This window comes from Panicum hallii, chromosome 6 (genome assembly GCF_002211085.1).
Source record: "Panicum hallii strain FIL2 chromosome 6, PHallii_v3.1, whole genome shotgun sequence".
Taxonomy (NCBI): Eukaryota; Viridiplantae; Streptophyta; class Magnoliopsida; order Poales; family Poaceae; genus Panicum; species Panicum hallii.
The window spans coordinates 39953960-39981497 of record NC_038047.1 but is presented as its reverse complement, the minus strand read 5'-3'; the positions used below and the strand labels follow the sequence as shown (position 1 = coordinate 39981497).

The 27538-nt window shown below is 46.9% G+C and overlaps 2 protein-coding genes across 2 annotated transcripts; one reads left to right on the top strand and one right to left on the bottom strand.

Annotated features, from left to right (window-relative positions):
- Positions 1-6672: 6672 nt before the first annotated feature.
- Positions 6673-10121, bottom strand: LOC112897433 (protein indeterminate-domain 16-like). Its single transcript, XM_025965725.1, has 3 exons — positions 9607-10121; positions 9079-9481; positions 6673-8163 (listed from the first exon to the last, which is right to left on the bottom strand). Exons 1-3 carry the CDS (start codon positions 9743-9745, stop codon positions 7215-7217), a joined length of 1491 nt encoding a protein of 496 aa, XP_025821510.1. The 5' UTR covers positions 9746-10121; the 3' UTR covers positions 6673-7214.
- A 16240-nt stretch (positions 10122-26361) lies between these two features.
- Positions 26362-27373, top strand: LOC112896287 (two-component response regulator ORR12-like). Its single transcript, XM_025964218.1, has 5 exons — positions 26362-26449; positions 26794-26840; positions 26946-27023; positions 27128-27198; positions 27292-27373. Exons 1-5 carry the CDS (start codon positions 26362-26364, stop codon positions 27371-27373), a joined length of 366 nt encoding a protein of 121 aa, XP_025820003.1.
- The last annotated feature ends 165 nt before the right edge of the window (positions 27374-27538 follow it).

The window sequence follows — 27538 nt, the reverse complement described above, 5'->3', positions numbered from 1 at the left end:
TCTTCCCCTTTCTTCATTTGTAAATAGATACTATTACTAAAGTGCAAGAGCGAGCTGCTAACCCTGTCTCAGCGTTCATCCCACTTACTGAACATTCAAGCTATATGCACCTGTACATATGTGAATGTGGAAGATGGCTTTGATGAGAACTTGAAATGGCATCAACTCACCAAGCAGAAATGTTGTTGCATAATTCAATACTTCCCCAGCGCCTGATGAATTAGGAACAGAGCATCACTTGTATAGAAATACATACCATAAATGTTACTGTTATACAAGCTCTGAATTTCTACCGTAGAAATTCGTGTTCCATGGAGTAGTTGGTTTTCTTTATGCACTAAATGTGATCAGGGACCATCTGCTTGACCATTGAGACTTGCAATTACTTCACCTCTCTTCTGCTTCTATATAGCCAAAATGAAAAATTAAGTCACTGGCAGTGTGCAAAGCTGGAGCTATAGTGAAGAAGATTTCTCTTTTTTTTAGCAGGCATCCGATTATTTTCGTCGGCCATTAAAGCCGACGAAAATACTTGACGTATTTTCGTCGGCCACTTAGGCCAACGAAAACATGAACATATTTTCGTCGGCCGTATTGGCCGACAAAAATACCGTTATTTTCGTCGGCTGCTGACGAAAATAATCCTATTTTCGTCGGCTTCTGGCTGACGAAAATAGTCTATTTTCCTGTAGTGGTAATTTTGCAGATGAGCTGGGCACATCGGCAGGCCCGAAAAGCATACCCGTAGTTCATATCCGAATTTGATCGGTTGCGGCCACAGGATGTCATCTGGAACCCGTACACCGCTGCGGCTGTCCAGACACGTGCGTCGTACGGGTTGTCCTCCCTGTGCACACGTGACGAGGCGTACTGGCTCACAAAGGCGAACCTAGTGTTCGATATTGTCGTAGAGCCGTACTGCGTCGAGCGAGTGATGAGGCAGTTCGGACGACGACAACACTTCCCTCTCCTACCCCGAGCATTCCAGGCCGTGCCGCGCAGCGTACACGAGTAAGTTTGTGATAACTCATTTTCTATTAATTATATAACCGTTATCATGAAATAATATTATCTTCCAAATGTTTGCAACAGATATTCGCGCAGGGGATATCATGCCAACGAAGTCAACTGGGTTGTCAAGCTGCAGGAGTACGTAGGAGGGTGGCTAGACGCACCTGACGATGTGTGGGACGAGCCGCAGCCACACACAAAGGCGTCTTACGACGCATACCTCCGCTGGTACCTCACTCACACGCGTCCGTACGTCACTCTTTCACGTATTGATGACGCGGAGCATCAGCACCCGCCGACCATCTCGAACACGTATCCCTTGTACCATGATCAGGCGCAGCGTGGCGCGGTACGTCTTTCGAAACTTCAATTATTAAATATTTTTTTAAAAAATCGATAACAATATTACTCTGCTTCCCATTACTTATGCAGATCGATCTGATCAACTACGCGGAGGTCGAAGCTGCATCTCAGATCACATTGTTTGACCATGGAGTATGTGTACCGGAGGCATAGTACAAAGAGAGCTTTCGTCGGATTCATAACAACTTGACGCGAGCGTTACGTGCACTGACGTGTTGCAGCAGAGACGACATGGGGCCCTCCAGCTCATCTCATGCGTCCGCCCACGTGTACACAGCTGGCCCATCGACCTCTGCAGCACCGCACGCAGCGTCCAGCGTTACTGCCGCCAGTTCAAGCTGTAAGTTCTTTATAATTGCCATTTCGATCAACTTTGATTTACACGACTAATTTCATTTGTTTTTATAATCATGCACTCGACGGCAATGGGGCCTCCACCTGTAAGAATGGAGCCTTAGACATTTGGCGCCTATGCTCCAGGAACGTCTCTCCCGTCGGGTTCGACGCCAGCTGCTCCGTATTCTCAGGGCTATACTCAGCATGCATGGTCGATGGGAGCTCCTGCACACGGTAGTCTGTTCGGTGTGCCGGACTGGGACGGTGGCTCCGTTAGTTTATCGGAGTTGGAGGGCGGCGGTGCCGGGCCAGACATCATTGGCCTCTCCCACACGTATGACGCTCCACCTCCACAGTCACAGGATGACCCGTTCACGCCGGCGCCTCCTCCGCCTCGTCCTCACCGTGCTCCAGATGCACTCACGTACTCGGAGGGGCACATACGCCGACGGCCTAGGACTAGGGGGGAGGACCAAGAGAGTGCGAGGACCGGGACAGGTGGAGTAGATACTCCTGATTCGGTGGACTCTATTTATTTAAACTGTTTTTTATATCATACTATTTTATTTTTAATGGCTTGATGTATCGTACTATCGTAATATTTGGATTCTACGTTGCAAAACGTTATCACTTAACCATCTTCATACGAGTTTTAGATACCGTAATCTTCTTCGTAAAATGAACTAAAATTTTTTATGTATACAAAAGAGTATGGCGAATAAATCTTATATTTGAAAAAAGTATGAATTTTAAATAGTTTGTAAAACATAAATTCAAACAAAAAATAAGAATGTGGGCACCTCCCGCCCGTTGGGCGGGCGGGATGCCTTAGGGGCCTGTTCGCGAATAAGAAACTTTTCTTATTCGCGAAGAGGCCCTCGGGAGGGGCCTAGGAAAAGATTTGGCACCACCCGCCCGTTGGATGGGCGGGAGGTCTCCGGCCCCACGCCTCTCGCCCGTTGATCGGGCGGGAGGTACCTATTTTTTAAAATTTTCCAAATCGGCACCCCTTTTTTGAATTTTATTTTTTAACCTTTTTCAAAAAAATTCACACACTCATTGCGCGCGCAAGCGACACCACTTCTTCAGCCACCAAATAAATCCCGGCCCAGGCCCAGATCCCACAGCGGCACCGACGCCGCTCGCTGGAGCCGGCGCGCCGCCATCTCGTGCCAAGATGATTTCCTTCCATCCTTCTCCAGCAATCTTCAACTGAATCACTGCCAAGTCTGCGCCATCGCCGCCTCCTTCCCGACTGCCATGTGAGGAGTTCCGCATCGGCGCCGCTACATCTCTATCCAATAATCAACACTCGTAGGGTTTCAGGTTTGTCCCCCTTTCTTTTCTTTTCTTTTCTTTTCTTTTCTTTTCTTTCTTTCTTTCTTTCTTTCGATGTTGAGTAGTAATACAATGATTCGCACTAGGGCTAGCTATTGGATTTCGTTATTACTTTGATTCTGGCTACTGTAAAGACAATAGTTCTACGGTCTACGGGTTTCGAAATTTTAAGCGTAGTTTTCACTGCAAATTGAGACATAATAAAGAAAAGAAGGCAAAGAGTGCCTGATACTTGTGTTCATAGAAAAGCTTTGTTGGTTCGGTTACCTAGCTAATTAATTGTCGGTCTTAAATTATTAGTCGTTTTGATTTTTTAATATAGATTTTATTATGCACCTAGACATAACATATATCTAGATGTATAGCAAAATAAAGTAGCCTGTTATGTCTAGATGCATAGCGAAATCTATCTATATCTAGAAAAGTTAAAACGACGAATAATTTGGAACGGAGGAGTACAAACCTTAGCCAAGTACATCTAAATTTCCAAAACTACAAAGACCAAGCAAATTAAAAGGAGGGAGAAGGGGGGGAGGCCAGTATGGCAAAGCTTCAAGGAGATGTCATCCAAATCGAGCGAAAGCTACACATGCCGTAACAGGGGCAAGCCAGGGTCTGCCGCAGCCCTGCCGGAGCATTTCGCAACGCCGCAAAATTAAGTCTCTGAAACGCGCATGCTGCCGGACGACCAACTGCGATGACACTGATGATGAAAAGGATCCAAAGCGGCCTCAAGGTATAAGCTGACACTGCCGAGTTAGGCCATGCCCATGCGTGCATCTGCAGCATGAAAAGGAGAGCTAGCTGAGATGTTGCAGCAGTGACGCGATGCTCGTACTGCATGCATGAAATCAATCGATCGGGTTGTTCACCGCAGCTCTGTGTAGGTTTCTCCTAAACATGCAACGCAATAGTGGCCCTAGTAACTTTCACGCATAATACAAACTCATTTTGTAGCGCTGATCTCCTTGCCAACCTAATTAAATTACAACTAGATTGATCCTGAGAGGTGTTAAAGAAAGCTCTACTCATGTGGCTTACCTTTTGTGCCTTTGGGGAGACCTTCGCATAGATAGCTGCGTAGGGTGGTTGTCTTTGTTATTGTTTTTTAGTGAAGTTTTTTCTACAAGCTTCTAGTTCTCCCTATCACTTTTTGCGCCGTAAATTTTAACCACACAATGCTAGGAATGAAATTTTTATAAAAGATAAACAGTGGAAATGTAAGTGCAATATGTAAATGTAGAATGTAAAGAGTGGAGAATGCAAGCTCATCATTTAAACAGGCATCGGAGAGTTGCTACTCTGCCCTAATTCTCTGGACAGTTGTGTATTGTAGGGTCTCCCAACACGCTAGTGGGTCGCTGAATCCACCACACCTCTCCTGGACTGCTCCCCATCGTCTTCGCAAGAGTGGTGGTACTTCGTTCGGCACTCCGCCATGGTGCGTACAGGTCTCCAAAATCATACGAACCTTCATTAGGATTATTGAGCTTACAATGCACACACGGTGTATCTGGCCGTGTTATACACATCCGGCGAAATCTAACACCTTCAAATGATACTCACTTCGCCGAGTTTAAGATTAAGAGTACAATGGGCAGAACAAACTATAGATCCTCTCTCTCACTCTCACTGTCATAGGCATGTTTAAGTCAGCAAGAGGAAGCTAGGTCTCAAGTGCTAATAATCAACTCCACAAACTCTCAGTTTGCCAGATTGTTTATATAAAGGTAACCGAAGTGACTAGCATCTGATCACCAACAGAAAGGGACGAACAATCAGCGCCCCCCCCCCCCCTCCCTTTACATCGTAGCACCAATATAGTAACGCGGAGACGCCGGTCGTCACCTGCACAAGGCATATATTCCTCGGGGTGCCCATCACGTGCAAGCGAAATCCTTTGCCTGCCGCTCTCCTACGAAGCAATCCGTCGAACACTCTCATGGGATGGATTTCTTCCTCCAACCGGCCGGCCTACCACGGAGCTCTCGCTAGCCGGTAGCCGCTGCGAGCGCCGGCAGCTAGAGCTAGGAGGGTAGCTTCCTGCACAACGTTTCGCATGCATGCATCACGAAATCCTGGGCGATTCGTCTCAGATCGGTGATGTTTCAGAGGCCCGGCCGGCCGGGGGCGCCGTCGATGCCGGCCGGGCAGCCCGTTGAGGTGAGGAGTAGGGTAGTGGCCGGAGCAGTGGCGCTACAGTGCCACCAGTACAGGCGCCCCCACACGCTGCGGGCGCAGACACGGGCAGTAATACTTTCTGCCTATCTTTCAGTGCTACGAGACGGTACAGAGCGAGACAGACAAACGGAGAGAGAGAAGAGAGGACAAGAGAGAGAAAGGGTGTGTGTTTCAGTGTGTTTGTGTCCGGATGAGAGAGAGAGGGAGAGGAGAGGGAGGGGATGTGTGTGTGGGCCAGAAAAGTGAGTGGGGAGCTTGGCAGGGCACTGAAAACCATGCGTCCACATCTGCTTCCTTTGCCCACATTTATTATTATCATCTGCAGGAACGTTTCATTCGTCCATCCATCGTCCCTGGTCGTGTGCGTGTTGTTTTGGACTACCCGTGCCATTGCTGAGCGGCAACAGTGCGCTTCGGGCTCGGAGACGGTTCTTCCCTCGGAGACCTCGTCGACCTCCGGCGGCAGCCTCCCTCACTGTCCGTCCCCTCACATTCTTCCACTCTGGGCTGTTAATGCCATGTCACACAAATGAAGGTTCCTTCAAAAAATCGTGAAGCATTTTCTACAATATTGTTTTCTCCACTATCTTTTTCATCAACGAACCTAAGCCGTCCGATCACGATAAGCGAGAATTGCAATCTTAGATATGGAAATAATTTTTTTTAAAAAATCAGGCAGAAGAGCTGCCGATTATATTATGAAGAAAAATACATCCAAACTAGGCACAACGACAAACAGAAAAATGGATGCACGAGTTGTGCGGCGTGGGGTTTTAAGTGGAGTCGAGTTGAGTTGTGCGGTCACGTTGATGGCTCAATCCAACAGGCGAGCATTGTTGTTTTGTTTCGGTTACACATGAAAATAATTAGATGCACTGAGTTTTATATTTGGATAGAAGCAGAAACGATCGAAAATGAAATCAGTTTTTTTAGAAACGATACTCGGGAATTTCCGTCACCATTTTCACCTCCAGGCGGTGTCCCAACTTTGGACCACCCCTCCCCCGTCCTCCCCTCCTCCATCCTCCCTTCCAATTCCATTATACTTCTAGTTGTTACCATTGTGATCGTCTTGGATCCTTCCTTCCCTTGACCGCCCCGCGCCTCCCCGCTAATCCTATAGATATGCCTCCTCTGTCCTGCCCACTGGCTATCCTCCCCTGCCCCTCGCACGCTCCGCCCACCATCCGCCACCATTACCAAGTCAGCAATGGCACCGCATCCGTCCTCTTTAAGTCCGAGGGCATCTCCGCAAACCAAAAGGACCCTAGGCACTAAGGGAATCAAGATGGTGCCGATGACAGCGAAGAGCTCCAAATTTTAGGTGATCGAAGCATCATAACTGTGCTAAAAACACTTAAACTGAAGAGGCCCGAGTTTCAGGCGATTCAAGTATCATAACTGTGATAAAAACACTTGAACTGAACCTTTTTTCTTCACTGCTTCCCACCCCATTGCCTCCTCTCTGGGTTGCAACGAGAAGAAAAATGTAAAACTGGAGTAACTACAGACTAGCAGAAAATGGGTCCAAGGGTTTAACTGCAGCTATCAAGGTGTTAGCTGAAACGATGACCAGAGCTGACACGCACGGCTGCCGAAACGCTCCTGAATCTAGATCGATCGAACAAATGTTATTGTAAGAAACTCCAACAGCAAGCAAACAAGCGAAAGATTCCATGCACGTCGCGATTAGTTTAGACGACCCCTCCTCTCTTAGCTTCTTCACTTGCCCGGCGTCCCAGCATGACTCCCGCCATGGGAGTCTAGCTATAGAACTACTTGAACTGATCCCATCACCGCGTCTAATCACACCGCCATGCAGCTGCTAGCACATCCATCCATCGATCCATCCATCACAGCCTCATCCATGGCTACAACAGCCGGAAGGAGTGGGCGAGCTGGGGAAGAAGAAAAGAAAAGAAGAAGAAGAAGAAGAAAAGAACTGATCCTTAATTTGCATGCATGACGTACGAGCTGCCCGGCCGCTAGTTGATGTCCATCATCCTAGCGTGGCTCGGCGCGTCGTCGGCGTTGAGCTGCCGCCGGTGGTGGTGGTGGTCGTCGACGACCTCGGCGTCGCCGCCCTCGGTGACGACGGAGGAGACGTAGCTGGCCACCTCGGAGCTCATGGCGCCGGCCGCCCGCGCGCGGAACTTGCAGCGGCAGCTGTAGCAGGTGACCTGCAGCAGCGTGGCGTCCACCTGGCGCACGGCGTGGTCCCGGAGCGCGTGCGCGCGGCCCAGCTCCGCCTGCGCCTGCTGCCGCACGCGCCGCGCGCTCGCCAGCTCCTGCTCGGCCAGCTCCGCCTGCCGCCGCGCCTGCGCCCGGGCCTCGTCGGCGGCGGCCTTCTCCGCCATCGCCAGCCGCAGCTGCTCCCGGGCCTCCTCCTTGAGCCTCGCCGCCGCCAACATCGCGCTGTCGTCGTCGCGCGCGCCGCCGCCGCCGAACCCGATCGACAGCTGTAGCCGCATCGGGTCCGCTCTCAGACGGGGGCTCGTGACAACAGCAGGCGAGTGCTGGGTCGCGCAGCACCCGACGGCAGCAGCAGGAGCGCCGCAGCTCCCGCGCGGCGGCATGAGCTGCAGCTCCAGGCTGTGGGCGCCGGGACGCTCGTGCGGCGTCGGGGGCGACAACGCCGGGTCGAACCGTTGGAACGCCGCGGCGGCCGCCGTGGGGCTCGCCATCGCCGGGCCAGGCCAGGCGACCGGGCTCACCCCGAGGTCGCCGCCGCCGCCGCTGGAGGGGCTCGCGCTGGACGCCGTCCGCGACAGCGCCGCCGCCGCCGTGGCATGCATCTGGCGCTGCTGCTGCTGGTGCGACGTGGAGGCCGCCACGCCGAACCCGGCACCGCCGCCGCTTCCCGGCGAGGGCGACGTCTCGGCCCGCGGCCGGCCGGCGTTGCACGTGTCCTGGTGCTCGATGAAGCTCTCCACCCTGTAAAAACGGCGCATCATATCACACTCACTGACTCACACACACCGTCCAGCTACTCCATCCATGCTTAAACCCAAAAGCTAGGTAGCTAGCGATCGAGCAATGGCTGTATCGCATGTGCGAGCTGCTGCTCGAGTGCTGAGCCTCCTTATCAGGGCAGGCTGCGCATCTGCTGCTGGGTGGTGAAGGGTTTGATGGGATCCGACTTGCAAGCAGCGCGGTAGCCGCTGGCGCCAAGGACAAGGGTGCGTGACTGAGAGAAGCCAAGGGGATCAGGGGCTGTGCGATCTCTCTGTCAGGCGCGAGCTTTGCTTTGGGGCCGTTTGGTTGGTTCGTGGATGGGGGCAGGCATTCAATGGAGCCCCCCCGCCCGCAAGAGCCAAGCGGGGTAGCTCGCCTAGACGTACGCCATGGCCGTGGCAGCAAATGCGAAAAGCAGCCGACGTACTCGTACGCGACTACACGTACACTGATACAGGCTCGCTGCTGCTGCTGCCGCCGCCTGCTGCTCTCGGGAATTGTGCCTGTCCCTTCCCAGCCGTCTCTCTCCTCTCTCTTCTCTCTCGTCTTGACGGACGCCAAAAGAGAGAGATGGAGCAGCAGGCCAGCAGCTGCTGCTGCAGAAGCTAGCTAGGAGATGATAAAGGTGAGGTAGATGCCTGGAAAGACAAGAGTGTGAGTGTGACCCCGCAAAATTTCCCCAAAAATCATCACGCCTTTCTGGAGCCCCCATTTTGCCAAATCTCGCGAGGGAAAAGATTGCTGAAAGATACGCCAAAAAGACCGGCCGGACTAATGGCAGGATTAGCGGCTGGTGCTGGCTGATTAATGGCTGGCTAAACAAGATTAAGGAGTAGGGCGGCCATGAGCGGAGAGGAGAGGAGAGGAGAGCAGGTGTGCGGCAGCAGCACGTACCGGGAGAAGACGCGGCCGCAGTCGCAGGTGTGGCCGCGGGTGCCGCAGGTCTTGAGGTGGGCCTTGTAGTCGGAGTGGACGGCGTAGGCCTTGGAGCAGCGGGCGCAGGCCCACTGGCGGTGGCCGCTGTGCTTGCGCCGGAAGTGCTTCTTGATGCCGACGAGGTCGCCGAGCGCGTGGGAGGGGTCGTGGTGGAGGCAGCTCGGCTCCGGGCACACGAACACGCGCTTCCGCGCCGCCTCCCCGGCCTCCCGCTTCAGCAGCTTCCACGGCACCTTGTGCCGCCGCCGGTGCATCTGCAGGTTCTGGTCGCGCTGGAACCCCTGCCCGCAGATCTCGCACACGTACCGGTCCGACTCCAGCAGTGTCCGCGGCGACAGCGACACCACCTCCGCGTCGGGGTCTGCTCCGCGGCGGCGCCATTGCCACGAAAGAGTGAGACGTTAAAAAAAAAGCTTTTTTTAATCGTCTCCTCCACTTACGTGCTGCGTAATTGGATGCATGTTTCGCAGACGGACAGGCGCTTACCAGGAGTGCCGGCGGGCCGCCGCTTCTTCTTGGCGCCGGCGGGGCTGGTCGTGGCGATCTGCAGCGACCGGAACGGCTCAGGCGGCGCGGCCCCCGCCTCCGGAGGCGGCAGGGCCGTCGGCGCGCAGGAACTCAACATGGTGGCGCCGCACCGCTACACCGCCGCCGTCACTTAGGTTCGGTAACAAAATGCCACCACAACCAGATCAAGATATCGAAGAATCGATCCCCTCTCCTCTCTCCTGCGAACAAATCTCTCCGTGTTCTTGCTCGCGATCACAATTCACAGGCCTGGTGGTCCGGCGATGGGAATGGGCCAACGGAATTGGGGCATCTCTATATAAGCTCGGAGGCCGGAGGGAGGTAGATCACCGGTATGTCTATCATATAGAGCTCGCCGCCGGACCAGATGAGAGCGAGGACGGATGAGAGATGTGAATAAACAAAACAAAAGGGCCGTGGGGAGAGATGTGGGTACAGCTAGGAATGAATTTGAGAGAGAGAGAGAGAGAGAGAGAGAGAGAGAGAGAGAGGGGGGGAGGGGTGTGGGATGGAAAAGGTCTTTGGAGGAGCAGTGTTGTTTTTTTGGCTTTGCTGCTACACAGACAACACCAAAGGGGGAGAGGGGAGGCAGCTTTCTACCAGCTTTAGGTTTCAGCAGCTTTCTTTAGGATTGCATCATGCAGGGAGGGTGTGGGGGGAGCTCCAGGAAGGAGATGGAGTTGGTAGGTGTTTTATTGGGTTCATGAGGGTGATAACTTACTAGTTTTTCTTCTCTGGTCTCTGGATACCAAAACTACTGGCTGTAAGTTCTTGGGCTTGTGGATGTGATGCCTGGGTTCCAGATAATCTTTTTTTTCTTGATATAAAAGATAGACTTTTCAGAGTGGAGAGTGTAGATTCTACAGAGAAGATGTGTTGAATTGAAGGCTGCACAAAAATAACTGGTTAGCCTAAAGAAAGAAGCTAGCTAGGGACTGCATGTACTGGTAAATTGCAGGTTCTTAGATTAAAAAATAGAGGGAGATAGTTTATTTTGCGTACTGGAGAAACTGAGTATCTCTATAGTTTATCAGTAAGAATTGACTGAGTACTCTGGAAACTTTTCCATTTGAGCTAATTACCCAAATCAAGTAAAAGAAAGAGTTCGATTTGGTAAAGCATTTTTATTTAAAGTGAATCAAACACGGGTAATTTCATGCGCCGATTCTAAACCATTGGTATGATAATTATATCACTCTGAACTACCTACATATAAGTAGCTGTCGACTTACCAAGCTTATAAATCACATTACGAACCATTTATTGGACCGACAATTCCTAATTTTTGTGAAGGAAGTTGGAAAATCTTGATTGCACATACGCAAATGAACATCCCAGAAGCTAATCCAGCATATGCAGAAAAATCACCTCATGCTTGCAAGAAAAGAACACATACAAAAATATATATTGATCATGGCCAAGGAGTCGAAATAATGCTGGAAAAGAATATAGTGTGCTTGAGCATACCAAATAAAGAAACTGTCAAAACCACTCAAGGTTAAGTTGATCCTGAATGAACATTATAGCCGCTGCTACAGCTTAAGGACATTTGTTCCTTGCTCCATAACTCCTCGGTACGTAGTAGCTTGTTGGCATCATTGACCCTTTCTTCAGCCGCTGCTGCCGCAGTAGGGCGCGCTGCTGGCTGCTGCTAAGCTAGCTGTGGCCGGCACTTGCTACCCTCGGTCTCGCCTACTTGGCGCCGTCGTGGCGTCGTCCTCGACCGGCACTGCGCTGCTCCCTCAGGTGGGGGTCGCCGGCCGTCCTCCGCACGCACGCCTCGTGCGTAACGCTGCCCCCAGTACAGCGTCGTCCTGCATATTTTATCGCCCGCCACCCGGCCCGTTTTATCAGACCACGGCGGCCATGGCCGCCGTGAACCTGCAGGACAGCAGATGCTGCACAAATAAACAAACAAACATGGATGGATATATATAAGTAGCCTGTCAATTCGTCTTTGATTGAGGCTGGTGCCCGGCTGATGTTTCTTTAGATTTTCCTGCCTCGTGATTGGTCTCGGATAGAATTCTCGTCGATCTTAGTAGTATTAAACATGCAGGCCGTTGTCATGCTTGTTTCCTGAAAGGATTCCAGGGAGAGTCCTTGCTTAGCCCATGGGAATGATTGGTTTGGACGCTTATAAGACAAGTTGAGGATATACTAGTGTGTGTGTGTGTGTAGCAGCTTGTGCTGAAGGGAGAGAGAGCCATTAGAATGTTGGTACAACTTACAAGCAGTACGTACGCGTACTGACGATGTAGCACTGCATACGCAACGCCAGGTAAGAGGGTAGTGGTGGTACTTCGCTGCTGATGGCTTGGCTCCAAATGGAAGGTCTCATCTGCGTGCTCGAGCCCCCATCTCGGCCAAGCGTGTGCGCATGCACACTGCTGCTGGGTTCTTGCTGTATACCTGCTGCGTCGTGAGTTGTGCTCTCGCTTGTACCGGGACACATGTACCGTTGGGACACCGCTCTTTGCATGCCATTGCACTGCTGTATACCTAGGTACTATTGTACTTTGTATATAATCTAATAAAAATATCATGATTGTTTAGCTGACCAACAAGGTTTCCCTTCGATCAAGGCAATATTATCTTTTCGCCTTTTGCTGCTTATATTATTCTTCATTCAGGTGTTTCCAGAACACGCGGAAGATATATATCGTTTATATTTCCGTATTTAATATAGCAATACCGTAAGAATTCTTATAGCAGGCTGAATAATGTTTATCTTTCAAATACTCTCACCTGTATGCCACGGTACTTAAGTTCTGGGCAAGATAATGGTTAAATATGTTACCAACAACTTCAAAAATGTTCCTTTCAAAAAAAAATAACTTCAAAAATGTTGAAATTTGGAATCATTAAAAATCAGGTGTGGATTTTCTTGAACAAAAAGCTCCCATAGCCTCACATATTCCTTAGATTTTGTAAATTTAATTATTCCACTAGAAAATATTGGTCCAAGGAATATATATATATGTATCGGAAAGCATGTAACATCCGAAGCGTTAAAAATTATTGGAGGGAGTACTAAATACCTCCGTCGCAGATCAAATAAGTAAATGTTTTTGGACTGGGAGTAATTAATTAGGCTAGCATGCATGCCTAATCACAGGCAGCACCAGTACTCTACTGTAAATATTGCTCATCAGGTCATCAGGGTTTGCCCCCTACAGATCAAGCGCCTTGGTTATTTGAGGGCCCAGTAGAGATAATCATGAGACGGGTACAGAGAACACATACAGTGTCACCCGGATCCCGGGCCGGGCCTCGTGTGTGATCATTTGAGGGTTTACATGATGCTGTGACACGTCTCATCAGTCATCCACAGCATGAATAATAATGGAACGACAACCAGCTACTGTATCTGAATACACATAGAGATACAGTAGCTTTGGCTACTGGTGCACTGTTACAGTGTACACCAGAAGTACAGGACCAGCAGGAGAAGCTAGCTGCAAATTCGGTACTAGAATATATCACTGCCTGAAATAACCTGCAGGCTGCTGCTTTACCAGTGATCCAACCAAGCAAGCATGCATATGCTTCTACATCCATCTTGGCGCTGGCCCTAGTCGTGTCACAAAACAGAAGGGTGGTTTTGACTGCCTTTTCCAGATCCTATCCTTTGCTTGACCACCACATCAGTCGCTTGCAGCAGCTCGCATGTGGTAGAAAGTACCAGCAAGTTAAAGCCAAAACAATGGTAACCACTGTCTAGGGCGTAATGGGATACAGAGCCGGTTAGATTGCTGTCTTGGGGCTCGCACATGGGGACAAATGTAGCATTGTTAGGCTAAGGAATTATGTGGGGCTCCCCAGCATGCTTTGCAACTGTTCCAGGACAGGAGCACATAAGCTTTGGGAAAGATCAATACAAGGGAGAAGAAACAAGGAGGGGATCAGGACATGATCTTCCGTCCAGCTGCAAAACATCCCCTTTGAAGACGATCAAATCAATGATATGCCCTGCTTGGGTCTCATGCCCTCAGAGACATTTTTTTTAAAAAAAATGCTGTTACAGTAGTTCACGCAAGGGTTCTCTGTAAGTCAATGCCCTGCTTAATTGGGCCTCATGCCCTTAGAGATATTTTTTAAACAATGTGGTTACAGTAGTTCACGTAATTAAGGGCTCTCTGTTAGTTACTGATTTAGCGGGCCCAGTTGCCAGAGCATACTTTAACTCCATTTTCAGGAAGCTGACATGATGACTTTCAAACTTTCATACTATTGAACTTTGATTGATAACAAATTTAAAAGATTTGTTCAATAAAAGTGGAGATTCTATTTTAGATTTGCTACCAAAGTTAGTTTAAATATTAAATATTTATAGTAGTATGTGTATATGCATATACTCTCTTTGTCTCAAAATATAGTTACTACCCTCCGTTTTTATTTACATGATGTTTCAGACAGCTACTTAAGTGTTAATTAGCCTAAGTTTCCATCCACCAGCGCCAAATAAACAAAAATGAGGTAGTATTTCTATATGTTTGTTTCTAAGTCAAACTATCTTATGTTTGACTGAATTTATCTAAAAATGTATCAAGAAATATATTTTCATGGTGAACTTATTTTGCGTCATAGATGTGAATATTTGTTCTGTCAAACCTAAGATAATTTCACTTAGGACAAACCAAAATGAGGACAAACCAAAAGTAGCTTATTTTGGGTACTGTAAATGTTGAGGGAAAAATTAAACAGTATTTGACTCAGCATGATTTCTCATGTTTATGGAGAATTAACCTTTTTCATTGATAGGTGATGTTTTTGGTCAAGAGCGAGGTACTTATGGTGAATTTGTCAATCTTTAGATTTGCCAGCTTAGAAGGGAAGAGATTCCTTGTAGACATAGGCCGTGGCCCCTCTCATCCTCTGTGATGTCCATTAATATGCATGATTTATTGCTTTTGTGAGGCTTGAAAATAGATAGCTAATTCCTACTCAATCCATTGATTTCTTGTGATGTCTGGCTCATGCTGAATTTACCCTCAAGCCCGGCCACTTGCCAAGTCTCTCATAGGAGTGGAGTTTATAAGGTAGGGAGTGCTTGTGTGCATTCTTAGGGTATGTAAGCGTCTGCGTTGTACTTTATTTTAGAAAAAAACATAAAAAGTAAAGTAAATGGTGAAGAATTATATAAATAGATGGAATGTGAAAATTTCTTATATGCATACTGAGTTATAAAACCATCGCAGAAATTTCAGAGAAAATGCATCGCCGCACCTCACATCGGCAATGTTTGCAAAAGAAACTACCAATTTTTGAAGGAAAAAACACTGCTTTTTCCTCCCCAAACATTTAACTAAAAAAAATCCTGATTTGAGATCAAAGAAACAATGAACCAACAAATAAAGTGACTCAGACCAACCTAGCTATTAGTGTCATCACTTTCATCCCTACCTCTGAGACATGCATATCTAAATCTACAGCTCAACTAAACTGGTCCATCAAATTAAAGCCAATTTGACTAGGTGCAATGGAGTGATCTGGTTGTGTGGGCTAGCAAGAAAGAACAAAAAATAATGGAGGGGGCCCTCATGTAAAATTGATGGATCGGGCAGGCACCACACAGCAGGGGCAGGCCAGCACTGTGGATGAGTGTTTGGTAATGCCAAAAGGAATGTGAGGACCCACGCCCCGGGGGTAGAGAAGAGCAACCGCAATTATTCTCCCCAGCTTCTGTTCCACACACACACACACAGAGATAAAGCCCTTCGCTTCAGACCAAAGGAATCCGTTTCGATCGATCGAACCAACGGCGTACAGGGGCAAGCCGCTTGCTTTCCTGTGAAATCTTCTTCGGTCGGATCGGCTAGCTGGTCGTCTCTCCAAGCTAAGCTCCATGCAAGCATCATTGTTATTCTCTGCTTTGCAGTTGTTAATCTGTGCAAACCTTTTGCTGATTGTTACACTCTCCATGGCCAGTACTTTCAGAACTGTAGAGCAAATACTATTTCCTTGCTGAAGGTAGCATGCATGCTTTTACAGTCAAGCTACGGTCGGTAGGTATCCTTCTCTCTTCTGCAGTTCTGCCCTCACACGTCAGTGCATCCGTCGATGAAGTTCAGCTGAACAGTGAGACTGATCAGGAATCTGGGTTCAGGTCTTCAGCGGCTGCACAGTCGCGCGCGAGCCCCTGTGTCGTGCGCGACCGGTCTTGCCGGTCGGTCGGCCGGGGCGCCGGGCAACGGTCATGTAAATCGGCAGCCATGCCAACCGGCGGCAGCTCGCGTTGGAGCGCTGTCTGGACCGATCAGGTTGTCACTCAGTCAGCATGGGCGAGGGCGACGCAGCATGAAGACCTGCATGAAGGGGAGGGAAGCTAGCCCTGACAAGCAGTGACAACATCAGCAGTCCAGCACCATGTAACCGCTAGCTGCTGCTGCTGCTGCCTGCTCGTCTCGTCCGTGCTCCTTGTCTCCTGCGTGTACACACGCACGTACTGACGTACATACAAGCTCCTGCACGGCGTACGCAGACATGGAAATCTATCTATAATCCATGGCCTGTCCGGGGGGCAAAACGTGTGCAGCACTCTACTATCTCCTGGCGAGGCCAACTGTTCAGCGTTTTGGTTTGGTGACAAGGGCCGAGAGCTCCGGTAGGCCCGGGCTCACATGCAAGTGCATCAGCGGCGTCCTTTGCTCCTCACCAACCAGAGGTTTACAGTGCCATTATTCGGCCTCATCGATCAGAAACAGAAGCTGATTTTGTAGCTAGTACTGTGTGCTAGATCTTGAATCAAAGCCAATCTTTTTTTTTAATTCATCAAAAAATTGAGCATGCAGATGTGCATGTGTATATGAGTGCATGGTGCATCTATTTGCTCACAAAGTACATAACCGATTTTATTCGGCAAAAATAAAGTGCAGGAGCAAGTATATACAACATTATATTGCAAGAAATAAATATGCACTGGTTATTGTTGTGCTATTTTCTTTATTGTAGCCGAGAGGCTGCATCAGGCCCTACCAATGAGCACATGATGGGCAACTGAATTAGTAATCGGCCGAAGAACCTACGAGGAAATGGAACGCTTGGCTTTTGCCTAGTTGTTAGTTTGTTACTGCATGAGAGTGCAGGCCAGGCTGCAGCCATGGCCTGATTGAGATCATGTCGATCGACGCCGGCCCCGGTTCCGTCCCTCACCTAAAAGCTAGCCGATAGGAGGAACACGCACAAAAAGCAGCCATGGCAAGTAGCCACACCAGCTTACTCTCACAATCACAAGCGCCTGCTTTGTTTTGTTTTGTTTTGTTTCATGTGGTACACAGGCCATAAAGTGTAGTGTGTACTTATATGTAGCCTTGATCTGTACCATGCATGCAGCATGTCCTGTTGCGAATAATCCCCTTTGTTTAGTGGCCTGGTGATGGACCGGGGCTGGGGATAATGATGGCCGGGAGAGGGAGGGGATCTGGAACACATGCAAGCCTCTCCGGGGAAAAGCCAGAGCGATGCCGCCGGAAGGCAGGCATCATTGGCATATCCAAACCCTCGCCAAGTCGCCAGCTGCTGCTGCTGCTGCAGGAAGAAGCTAGGCTCTCACTCCATGCTCTCCCCGGCCGGGCACCGCCATGAGAGAGCGCGAGAATCTCAGTGCTAATCATTCGGGGCCTCGAAGTTCAGCAGCGTGTGCTAACTCCCATGAGATTCTGGATTTAGCCATGGCGGATCCGCGGCGTGCTTCCCCATAAAGATTGAGGCTTTCTGGCTTTTGCGCAAGGCCGGCCGCTTCGATCGATCACCTCGTGGAGACTAGAGACATGGACGCCTTGACGCGTCCAGGTCCAGGAGGTCGAAGACCGAAACCGATCAGGCAGGCTAGCTATCTGCAGACACTGCAGGAAAATAGAAAATTCTCAGGTTACTGGCATCCTGATCGAATTCCTGATCACACTCTGCGTCACTGCCCTGGCCTTATTTGCTTGCTGCATGCAGTAGTTTTTTCAGTTAACCAGTTGGTGAATGGGCCTGAGATCGAGCCTTGAGGTGAGGGTCGATCGAGCTGGAAAGGAGTGGGCAAATGGAGCCATCTTTTGCAGGCGGGCGGCCTCGCATGCAGGACCAGCTGCGTGCTGAGCCCAAGTGCCCACGAGTCCGTATCATTCGATGCCCTCTCTCCGCCGGCCCTCCTGATCGCCTTTAGAAGGTGGCACAGTGTGCGGTGTGCTTACAACGTTTCATGCATGGACCTCAGTCTGACCTCACCTTCGCTGAGTTCCATGAGATCCTCTCGTTGGCCTAGGGAGATCTCCTTTGGTCTTCCCCGTAAAGATGGAGATTTCAAGTTCAGGTGCAGGCAGTATATACTGATGACACATGCGTGACCGAACGTACGTCACTGCTGTCTCCATCTTGTTGTTTCATTCCTTTTCTGCTTTGTTATTTTCGTTGTGATTACCCTACTAGATTTCAACACAATTGCATTTGCCAGACAAAGCAAAACATCCATGCATGTCTTCTGGTAACCACGAAGACGAGATCAAGATTTGTATTCACATCGCCTCATCACCACACCAGTGTTTTCACCGCTGCAAGTTCATGCAGCTAGCTATCTCGGGTAGCCCTGCATCTCCCTTGTCGAGCATCACAAGCATCATCCATGCATGTGCTTCTGGTAACCACGAAGCTACACAACAAGCTGAGGAGTATAGCGCATAGAGAGCTAGCAGCACGTCATCAGGGAGGGGGAGACGATCCTTTTCTGCTGTCTAGTTGTAGAGATGCAAGAGCAACGGGCCACTCTACACGAACTGAACCTTTGGCTACAAATGGCTACTTGATCTAGGTCAGTTGCATTAGGGTTACATGCATGTTTGTGATGATTTTTGCTTGTGCTGAGGCTGCACGTTTGCTATGCATGTGCTTGCTTTTGGTGTAGCTCATGCAGCTAGGTCGGTTTGTACGTAGCGTACTCCGTGTCTTTTTCGCATCACAATGCGGCAGGGCCGCGCCCGGATCGACGACGGGCCTACCATAGCGTGAAGGACCAGCCAGCTGAGAAGCTGATCGCTCCATGGAAAAGCGAGACCGACAAGAATGATCTCCTCCAGCGGCAGAGCTTTCTTTTCATGTGCCTGTACCAAGTCAAGGACCACAAAGACTACGGAAAGGTTCAGTAGTGCAGCTAGATCCCTCCGGCTTTTCGAGTCTTTGACAGCTCACGAAACAACGAGGGAGAAATGTTGAACAGAACACATATATATGTTAGATAAAAGAATCAATAATAAGATGAAAAATAAAGTCTACATGTTCTTTTTTTTGAAGGGAACGACGAGAGATTTACCGTAGTTTTTATTAGAAGAAGAAGTTTAAAGAGATATAAACAACTCCAAACCCCCATACGACTGAAGCTTTCCAGGCTTAAGACGACTAAGAGAGAACAAGAGAAATGGGTGCGGAGAAAAAACAACAAGAAAAGAAAAAACTCTAACAACAACTATGCTATAAAACCACAAACAAATTAGGGCGATGGTCCCGAGCTCCTTCTCAGATTGGTGGCCACTTGATAAAGATGAATATCTTCTTTGATTAGGTACGCCACATCTACAACTTCCTTAGACTATTCATACGATGAGAGTGGTTTGGTATAGGGTTGGAGCAACCAACAAGTCCCCCTTGGAGGAATGATGAGGGAAATAGGGTGTGGTAGAGCTTGTCTTGGGCAAGGGTGGACCATAAGGATCCACCTTTGGCGTAGTGGTGGGGTGAAATTTAATGGAAATAGAGAAAAAATTCAATAGTAACCTTACTAGCTACTATAGAAGCCTTTCCACATGTTCTCATCATGGGCTCAAATGGTCAGCTCATATATGTGATTTTTCCAGGCTTGTCTTACTATTGGTTCAAGTGCTTCTTTATTTCTCAAATAGGATAAGCTAGCTAGCTAGCGAAAAATGCACGGACAGGTCCTTGTTTAAGTAGCTCTATCTCTCTTTCGTTGAGGGAGTGTTGCCTGTAGATCTAGGTTAGTCACCATGGCCAATGGCCAATACATCTTCCATTTGGCCAAGGATTTCCCTAGTCGAATGGTACAATCTGTGCCGTTTGTATCAGAAACTTTGTCCATTGGGCTACACGATATCATCATGTGTGCACGAATTCTGGTATTTGCGCAGCAATTGCTCCATAGAGGAATGTTGGTACAATTTTTTTTGGATTAATGAGTGTTGACGTAAATAAACACATAGCATGGATTATTCACCCTTTTGTTCATTTTTTTGGCATAAGAGATGGTGTTTTATTAGTGAAAACAAACGTGCGATGAGAGTGGTTTGGTATAGGGTTGGAGCAACCAGCAAGTCACCCTTGGAGGAATGATGAGGGAAATAGGCTGTGGTAGAGCTTGTCTTGGGCAAGGGTGGGCCATAAGGATCCACCTTTGGTGTAGTGGTGGGTGAAATTTAACGGAAATAGAGAAAAAATTTAATAGAAAACTTAGTAGCTACTAGAAGCCTTGTTGAGGTTGCATATTTCAAATTAAATCGCCTCAAAATGGGTTTCCAAGTCAAATACTAACCTTATTTGTATATTTTGTTGAAATAGTTCCATCTGATGTTTTTTCTTTTCCGTACAATATGCTTTGCTGACTCATGTTGGCCATTTACCCTACCTTCTCTCTTGGCGAATCCACTCCTGATTTTCAAGGAATAAATTCACTTACTCCCGCAAAGCTACAATGTCAATTCTACATGCTTGTTATTTCATCAAATTATCATCTATTTTAGATGCAAATTGCAATTTCACTACTGTATTCACTTTAAACATAGCCTAACATGTTCCATGTCTCCGCAAATTTTCAAGAGCAAACACATTTAATTAAGAGATAAAACACATTAAGGCCATTTTGTCTATGAATTTTACTTCCAATTAGAACATAACACCCATTATCATTGGTAACTCATTTGGACTTCTCTGGAAAAAACTAGTAAAATTGCCATATAAGGTCTATTTTTATTGGATCTCCCTCCAAACTTGACATGTTCGATGCATTATAGCTGTTAAGTATCTAATTTATGCAAGTTCTATCCTCCTCTCATTTTTAAAATTTGGTAGTTTAAGATATATTTCTTCACTAGTGCACGTATCTTCATCAACTTGGTCCGAAACCGGTGACGAAAATACATTACCATAGCTAGTTTGAGCTAGCCACGAAACGGTAGTGGTAATCTTTTAAAAAACAATGTAAAAATTTCTAATGGAGGTAAACAAAATTATACCCAAGCAACTACCGTGATCAACCATCTCAACATCCAACAACCATGATTTTTTACACATTTATGCAAAGTGCGCATCCAAGGGGATTCAATTCCGCAACCACATGGATCGTATCAACTCTCCATACCACTACACTACATAGTCACTTATGACTAGTGAACGGATATTATCCTTTTACATTAACTTTTCTAAATCTTATATTAAATTTTAGACACCAAAAAATTAAATAAAAATATTGTTAAGCGCAAAGTTTTAGACCTCATCGAGCACGACAATTTTGATGTTGATCTTTTTGCCCCTAAGGTCGTTTGATAGGTCTAATAGTTTATATTAAATATTTGGGTATATAAATAATGTAAATGGAAATATTATCAACTACAAAGTTTTGGATCTCATCGAGTTCTATAATTTTAATATAAAGTTTATCTTCATCCGACTTCAAATGAAAAACTTATAAATATTTGTGTGCAAATGATATGTTTTCACCGCCTAGTTTATTTTCACCGGCGGATAGTGAATAGAATCTGCAGTAAAACCCACATATCACCACCGGTCCATAGTATAAGACCGCGATAGTTGTTTTCATGCTAGTTCCCATGGGCACCATGCCTACCTATTACGGACCGACAGCGAGAACCTATCACCGGTAGTGAAATCCCTTTGCATTTACCTATTCTGTAGTCACTAGTGGAAATAAATGCTTCAGTGACGAACGATTTTCATCACTGTAAAGGCCAATATGTCGTAAAGTAAGTTCTGTGATGAATTTGTGATAAATTTTCTTCGTAAAAGAAATCCCCTCAAGTTAGTTCTACCATGACAAAATTCCCAAAAACGTCAAAGAACAGGACCCGCATTAGCATGTGTTAGCCACGACGGCCTCCTGGCCCGCACTCGTACACGTGGATGGCCGGATCCCACCTCACCAGTGGACCCCGCATTGACATATTTGACCCAGTACCCTAACATGTGGACCTTCGGATCCCAGTCAGCGCACGTGAATGTCAGGTAGACATGTTAGACCAGTCAACCGGGGCCTACAGTTACACGTACTAGCACGTTGGTCTGCTAGGCCCGCACTCGTACATGTGGACGCCTGGGTCACACCTCTCCAATGGATCCGCGTTGACATAGTTGACCAACAAGCCTGACATGTGGACCGGCGGATCCACGTGGCAGCCACGTAGACACGCTAGACCCTCTATCATCAGATGTGGCCTATGGGTACCAACACTATATATGGCTCACCGGTTCTATGACGAGTCGCGGTCATCACAGATACGAGGAGTTAATGACACACCATTTTTGTAACGATATGAGATGTTGTTCTGTGATGCACGTTTTACTTTTGTCATAGTTCCGTAGGGGCTGAGGGCTGCCGCGATGAACTATGATGAAACTGAGATTTTTATCATAGATGTGGTCTGCTCAATGTAACGCCCGCGTTTTTATCTTATTTAAATTATATTACCAATCACTCGCTTAAAAATCTTTTAAACCTTTTCCGCCGGTTGAGCTCCTGAAGCCCACCTCCCAATTATCCGCCGTTCCGACATCGCGCAGCCTCTTCCTCTTTTTCCGCGGAGCCGCCCACCCCTTTTTCTTTTCCACCAACCCTGCCGTCCCATTACATCACCTTCGTGTCGCGGTCGGCCACGTGCGCCTGCCTGGCCGCGACCGTCAGCGCCGCGCGTGTGTTCTATCTTTTCTTTTCTCATATTTTGTTTAAATCCATTTTATTTCTCTCTTCTAATTTTTTCCCAGACTCTTTTTTTTTGCTCTGGCTTCCTCTTTCTTTTCTCCCCTGTGCTGCCTGCTGCCTGCTCGAACTGTAGCCCGCTCCTTGCACGCACGCGCGGGCCAGCGCACGACCCGCTGCTGCCCGTGCACGCCAAGCCGGCGTGCGGCCCGCTGCTGCGCCGGCCTGTCCCGTCCCGTCCCGTCCCCTCACCCTCGCAGCTCGCGCTTTGTCCCCGAGCATCCCGGCCGCCATTAATGGCGAGGCTCCTGTACTGCCCGTGACCCCCCTCCACGCCGGCCATCCCCCCTCTTCCTCTCGGCCTATAAATCAGACCCCAAGCCGCCCCTCACTCCGCCCACACCGCCCCAACACCTCTCCCCCTCTACCTCACGCTGCAGCTCGCCGCTGCTGCTCACCGTTGCCGCCCACCACCCATCATCGTGGACAGCCCTCCGTAGACCGTCTCCGCACGAGGTGAGGGCCGGAATCGGACCCCCTCGGCCTCCTCTCTACTTTTCCCCCTCCCTGGGTGTTGCCATGCTCCAGGGGGCCGGCGCCCATGGCCGGGCCGCCCCCCTCCTACTATTCCCCTCCCCCTCCTGTTCTGTCTCGAGGAAGAAGGAAGGCAGACTTGTGCATAACCCCCTCCACTTTTCCTCCTTATGCAGTCCGCAGCCCCCATTTCATGCGACATTATGTTCTGAATCGATTCCAAACTCCACCACGCATCAAATATTCTCTCTCCAAGTCCCAAGATCCACATCCAACAAATATAATAGCCTCCTCTATTTTTAATAGAAGCTCTCTATTTCCCTTTTTAGCTCATCGGCGAACTTTGTTTTATTGTGTGATTGTTTGTGTGTTGTAGCCGACGGTGTGACCGAGGAGGAGCAGGACTGCGAGCCAGAGCCCGAAGACCCATACCTCGAGGAGGAGCTTCCGGAAGGCTTTGAGGACGGCAAGTCCAATCCCATCCTTTGATGCATATTTATCCCAGTTTTATAAACGCAACCTATTAGCCTATTTTATAAAATGCATTGTTTTATTGCAAGACATGGTTGGATAGCCACCCCTTGATTGCTATGACTATTCCTTGATGACCTAGGTTAATGTCTATATAGGATTTGCCCTGTTGGACGTTAACTACTGCTAGAGATGCTTATTACCTTTTATTCCCTTTATTATATTTTAATCATGACCACAAAGTGCTTTACCGAAAATAAGGGTGTGAGTGTTTTAAGAGATAAAATGGGATTTTGGGAAATCAAAGAAAGATATAACCCGATGAGATGGACGGTGTTTTCTGTGTGAAATGCCACTGGTGTGCTTGTACCTTTGTGGTTGAGCATGGTTGGGAGATGTCCGTCTTGTCAATGTAAGGATGAACTGAGGTGTCATCTTGCCTAACCCACTTATCGTACAACCACTCGACCATTGTGTGGGCAACGGCTTAGCATAAACCCCACTAGTTGTCCTGCTAGCCAAAAGAAAAGCAGGTGAGCAACGGGAGATCATGGAGAAGGGATACGATCTGTGTGAGTTATGTCCCGGTTATGACTTTGTTGATAGGTCATTAACCCCATGGTTGCTTCCGTGTTGGCTAGTTAGATTCAGCTAAGGTGGGTAATGGCTTTGTTAGGATCCGCCGCGACATTAAGGTGTTAGTGGTGCGGTGCCCTACTTGTGGGTAAACTGTACAACCTCTGCAGAGTGTAAAATCTATTCGAATAGCCGTGTCCACGGTATTGGACGAGTTACGGCATGGTCACTTCAATAGACATTTTGGGATGATTGGTTTTGTGGCATGAGTTGTTTTGAAAGTGCCGGCAGTTATGCAGTGAGCTACTGTGGATGAGGAGTCCGGTAGTATTAAAACTTGGATCCTTTGTGTAGGATCAACCCCACTTATTATTCGATTACTATAGAAATATCTTGAGAAAACTCTTTTATTAAATGAACCCTTGCATGTGTAAAACCTCGCTTTATCGCAAATGAACCCTAGCCTCCTCCTTGATATATCCATGCATGATCTTTATTATTCCCCTCCGCGGGTGTGATTGGACTTGTTGAGTACGTGTGTACTCACTCTTGCCTAGCTTTACAGAGGAGGATCCGAACTTCGTCCCTGAAGACGTCGAGTAGGTCGCCGTCCTGCACCCAACCTTGCCTGTGGTTCAGGGTCTCCACAGGAATCTTTCCATGGCGCAAGACTCTGATGTTATCTTAGATTTTGTTGGCACTTTGGTTTGGTTTGTAGTCCTTATGTTGTCCCTCTTGATAGTGGCGCTTCAGTGCCCGCTACCTCGACGGTTTGTACGGTAATGAACCATCTGATGTAATAAATGTGTTATCAGCCTCCTGGGACTGATATTTGTATCACATTTAGTCACCTCTGTTGAGGGGACGCTTCACTCAATGATGAAGTTTCAAAAATCACACGCAAACACGTCATGGAAGCTACTATTTCTACTAGTGAGTAGTGCTTGTTTCATTTGATAAACTCAAGTTGTAACATTATGAAGCAGGCTGAAAGGATCTAATTCCCCAAAGAGGGTATGAATTGAGACTAATTCAAATTTAAACTAGAACAAGAAGCAACCTTAGTCTAGGGTTTTTGTTGAAACAACCTTTTCCTACAATGCTAGTCAAACAATCATGATGATGGAATACTATAGAGCAACTAATGAACTAGCTACTAAACACATGAACAAGAGCAAGAAACAAACTTGCAAGAAAGTAAGTTCTCAAAGTTAAAGGAAGGATGCAAAAGCACCTAATTTTTGATGAGGTATATATAAAGGAGTTGGCATTTTCCCCTAATCCATGTTGTAGCTTACAAAGGGGTTTTTCTCCCCCTTAAGCTACCAAGACTCAAGTGCTCACTAAGAATTCATCTTCTTCATATCTAGAATACCATGCTACAGACCTTGTAAATCTTCTCCTTGGAAGTTCCCACAATATCATGTGTATTATGAGGTATATATTCGATATTTGTCTTCCTGTCTAGTACTATACCTGTTATATAGACTGTCAAAATAATATGATCTAAGATTTTCATTGTCATTCAAAACAAACAATACAGTGCTGATTAATTAATCACCAAAATTTACCACATACCTTAAGGCCTAGATTCTTACAGGATCTATCCATATCCAAAATATATAGCTCAACTTTGCATTCTAGGCCCAAGACCTTCATTTGCTTTGGCAGCCCATCTATACACCACACGATGTTCTTGTATCGATTCTTACTTGAGGTACTGACAACTATTAAATGTTGCAAGACGACAAGTGAGCGTATCTGTACGGTGTAGAATATATCCACAATGAATGTATCCGTAAGATATGAGAATATATCTACAATGAACTTCCTTACAGACACGCTCACTTGTTGTCTTGCAACATATAACAGTTGTCATCCTAGTACTACTCATTGTTTCTATATCTTTAGGATATAGTTACTATCAGCACACTATTCTTTGTTTAGAGATATTGTTAGTATCGCCATAAGTTGTTGATTCTTAGCCTAAAGATATTGTTGATATATCACATCACTTATTTTATATCTTAAGGATAGTCAGTATAGCAGAAAGTTATTTGTTCTTTATCTATCTTGAGGATGTAATTAGTACAACTAGACATTGCTATATAAATAGGTCTATCGTGGCTTCGTCTCCACAACAACAACACAATACAAACCATCTTACACCAAAGGTTGCAAGGTCGACCTGAAAGCAAAGAGCGAGTATGGCGAGTCCTCATGTTCTCTTGGTTGAGGACTCTTGTGTTGACCGTTTCGTTGCATCGAGGCTTTTAGAGAGCTTTAGCATTCGAGGTGAAATGACTAATATAATTTTCTATTTACATTCTACAACCAATCTTTTATATGAATTGTTTTATATGTTTTTAGTTCTAAGTTTCCTACCTATTCCAAAATGGAGAATTATGGTACGTACTAGTGACTTGCCATGCCGTAGATGCACTTATGTTCTTGTGTAGTGTTGTGGTTTGTTATTTTTTCAACCAGATACACCTTGAGTTAAAATGGATAGTAGTTTTGACCATCTTTTAAATATAGAAAGTTAATCTATTTTCATATGTTTAATATTTTTATCTTCGCCTATGTTGTTCCGTGTTTAATATGTTTCTTGTAATTATTCTTGTGTATGTATTTTGCAGTGACTACCGTGGAAGGTCCTAAGAAAGCGTTGAAGTTCTTGGATATGGTATATATCTATAGTTTACAAAATCTCTATTCGTAATGCTATCCTTACTTGTTTTAGTTAATTTGAGTATTTACTAAATATTTGTCTATGTGCACTTGAATATAGGAACATGATGTGCAGTTGATTCTCACTGATTATTGTATGCCTGATATGACTGGTTATGATCTTCTGGTTGAGGTCAAGGTAGGTTCCTTTTATGGAAATTAGTTTTAATTTCATCAAATATTATGTTGAATGTTTTGCTCCCATGTACTAATAATTAATTAAAAATTTGTATTTCCACACAGAAATCACCCAAGCTTAACCATCTCGCTGTGGTGATTACATGCACTGAGGACGTCCCTGAAAGGATTAAAATGTGAGTAAATAGACAAATTGTTAACTCATGTAAATTTCACATAATTTTTACCTAACTATTCAATTTGTTCTATGTTCCTATTTTTGTATGAAGGTGCCTTGATGGAGGTGAGAAGGACTATATCATCAAGCCCATAAAAGTTGTCAATGTGTCTCGCCTTCTGAGCTACATTTGATGAGCCGAAAAGGGCGATAAATAAAGACTGAAAAATATAACTCTTCTATAGGGTTATATTTCTCGTTATCTAGCAGCAATCGCTATTTGGATTTGACTATATATGGTCCCCTTTATCATCAATTGCTTCCAATCCGTTTGAACTTATTATGTTATGTAAGACTGT